This window comes from Petaurus breviceps, unplaced genomic scaffold (assembly GCF_028583685.1).
Source record: "Petaurus breviceps papuanus isolate PSGF00001 unplaced genomic scaffold, PetGlider_PUasm1.0 115, whole genome shotgun sequence".
Classification (NCBI taxonomy): domain Eukaryota; kingdom Metazoa; phylum Chordata; class Mammalia; order Diprotodontia; family Petauridae; genus Petaurus; species Petaurus breviceps.
In genome coordinates this window covers 4,110,283-4,112,247 of record NW_027185612.1, presented here as the reverse complement: position 1 = coordinate 4,112,247, position 1,965 = coordinate 4,110,283, and the positions used below count along the sequence as shown (strand labels likewise).

General features: G+C 40.5%; 1 protein-coding gene across 1 annotated transcript; it reads right to left on the bottom strand.

The window, feature by feature from the left end:
* Nucleotides 1-351: 351 nt before the first annotated feature.
* Nucleotides 352-1,299, bottom strand: LOC138158767 (stathmin-like). The gene has a single exon (XM_069084975.1). The coding sequence runs from the start codon at nucleotides 1,235-1,237 to the stop codon at nucleotides 827-829; it is 411 nt and encodes a 136-aa protein (XP_068941076.1). The 5' UTR covers nucleotides 1,238-1,299; the 3' UTR covers nucleotides 352-826.
* Nucleotides 1,300-1,965: the final 666 nt, after the last annotated feature.

The following is a 1,965-nucleotide window of genomic DNA, read 5'->3' as shown; positions in this document are numbered from 1 at the left end:
TGAGTTCAAATTTGACCTCAGATACATAATAGCTCTGTGACTGTGGGTAAGTCACTTAACCAGGTTTGATTCAGTGCCTTCACAATAAAAGAAACTGAAGAAGGAAATGGCAAACCTCTCCAGTATCTTTGCCAAGAAAATCCCAAATGGGGTCATGGAGAATTGGATGTGACTGAAATGACTTAACACAATATTTCTTATTAAATAAGGAGTCTTTCCTATGTAATTTATGTTTTCCAGTTTATCAAACACTGGGTTATTGAATTCTGTTGTCCCAATTCTCCCTTGGGTACTCTGTTCCATTGATCTGTCTCAATTTTTTAACCAATACTAGGTAGTTTGAATAAGTGCTTCTTTTTTTTTTTTTAACAGCACTGTGCAGTTTTATTAACCATTCAAGTACAGTAGTATCTGGAAAGACCGGGACAAAGGTCAGGTTTCAAAAGTGAACAGACATATATTCAGCATCTAACAGTTGGAAAGAAGCATACTACAGATTCCTTTCACAAACATGTTTTCACAGAGCCAATACAGTACTAGCATACTGGAATAGAAAAGATGCAACAAGAAAAATAGCTACATTAGAAAGACTTCAACACTTTAGAAAAAGAGCAAAACACTTGTAGTTTCTCCCCTTTGGGCCCCAAACAACATCTGTACGGTTCAGATCTACCTACGCAGCTCTGCATCAGTTTCTAGAATATTGTCAGGAGGAATAAAATAAAAGCGACACTGGCCACTTCAGTCTTTGGATGCTGGGGAGGGGGAGAAGCTGGTTCTTGGCCAGCTAGTCAGCTCCATTCTCATGGGCCGGGTCTTTGGACTCTCAGTTCTTCAGCACCTCCTCCATGTGCTTGTTCTTCTCCCGCAAGTGTTCCAGCTTAGCAGCCATTTGTGCTTCTCGGTTCTCTTTGTTAGCTTCCATTTTGTGGGTCAGTTTTTCTTCCGCCATTTTACTGAAGTTGTTATTTTCTTCAATTGCTTTCTGAAGCACCTCCTTCTCATGCTCCTGCTTCTCAGCTAGCTGCATCAAGACTTCAGCTTCACGAGACTTGCGTCTTTCTTCTGCAGCTTCTAGTTTCTTCTGAATTTCTTCCAGGGAAAGATCTTTCTTCTTTGGGGGGGAAAGAGGAAATTCTGGGATTGCTTCTTTTGAACGAGCACTAAGTACCAGCTCAAATGCCTGCCCAGAGGCACACTTCTCTAGTTCTTTCACCTGGATATCAGAAGAAGCCATGGTGAATAGAAGACAAGACACTGGCAGTGTACTCTAGACAATCCACAGTCCGAGCCGCCTGGCCACACTCCGAGCACCAACAGACCGGGGTGCCGAGCCAAGTGCTTCTTTATAACATTGTTTGAGGTCTGGAAGTGCTATTCCTTCACTCCTACTTCTTTTCTGTGTTTCCCCAATATTCTAAGTGAAATTTTGTTATTATTTTATCAAGTTCTACAAAATATCTCCCAGGTAATTTGTTTGATATAGCATTAAAATGTAAATTAACTTTGATAGTATTGTAATTTTTTATTACTTTGGCAAAGCCTAGCACAGAATATTCCTCCAGCTATTTAGCTTGTTTATCTCTTTAAGGAGCACTTTTTAATTGAATTATTCAAGTCTTTTGTGTGCTTTGGTATCACTTATTTTAAATGAGGTGGAATGACTTCATTGATTTATTCAATCAATTCCCACCCACCTTTCTGGACTCCAACTGGGGAAAGGCTTAGTCTTAGCTCTCAAGGAGCTCACATTCTAGTGGAGGAGATAAGCTACATGCACAATATCTATGAAGCCAGGGTAGCTTGGAGGGAAAGATGAGGAGACACGTTACAGACATGGGGGGTAGCCAGTGCTATTACATGCAGAGAGAGATAGTGTCATGTGTGAGGAAAAACAAGTAGGCTGATACACTTTGATCATAAAGTGCATGCTGGGGTAATAAATTGTGAGAAGACTAGAAAGGT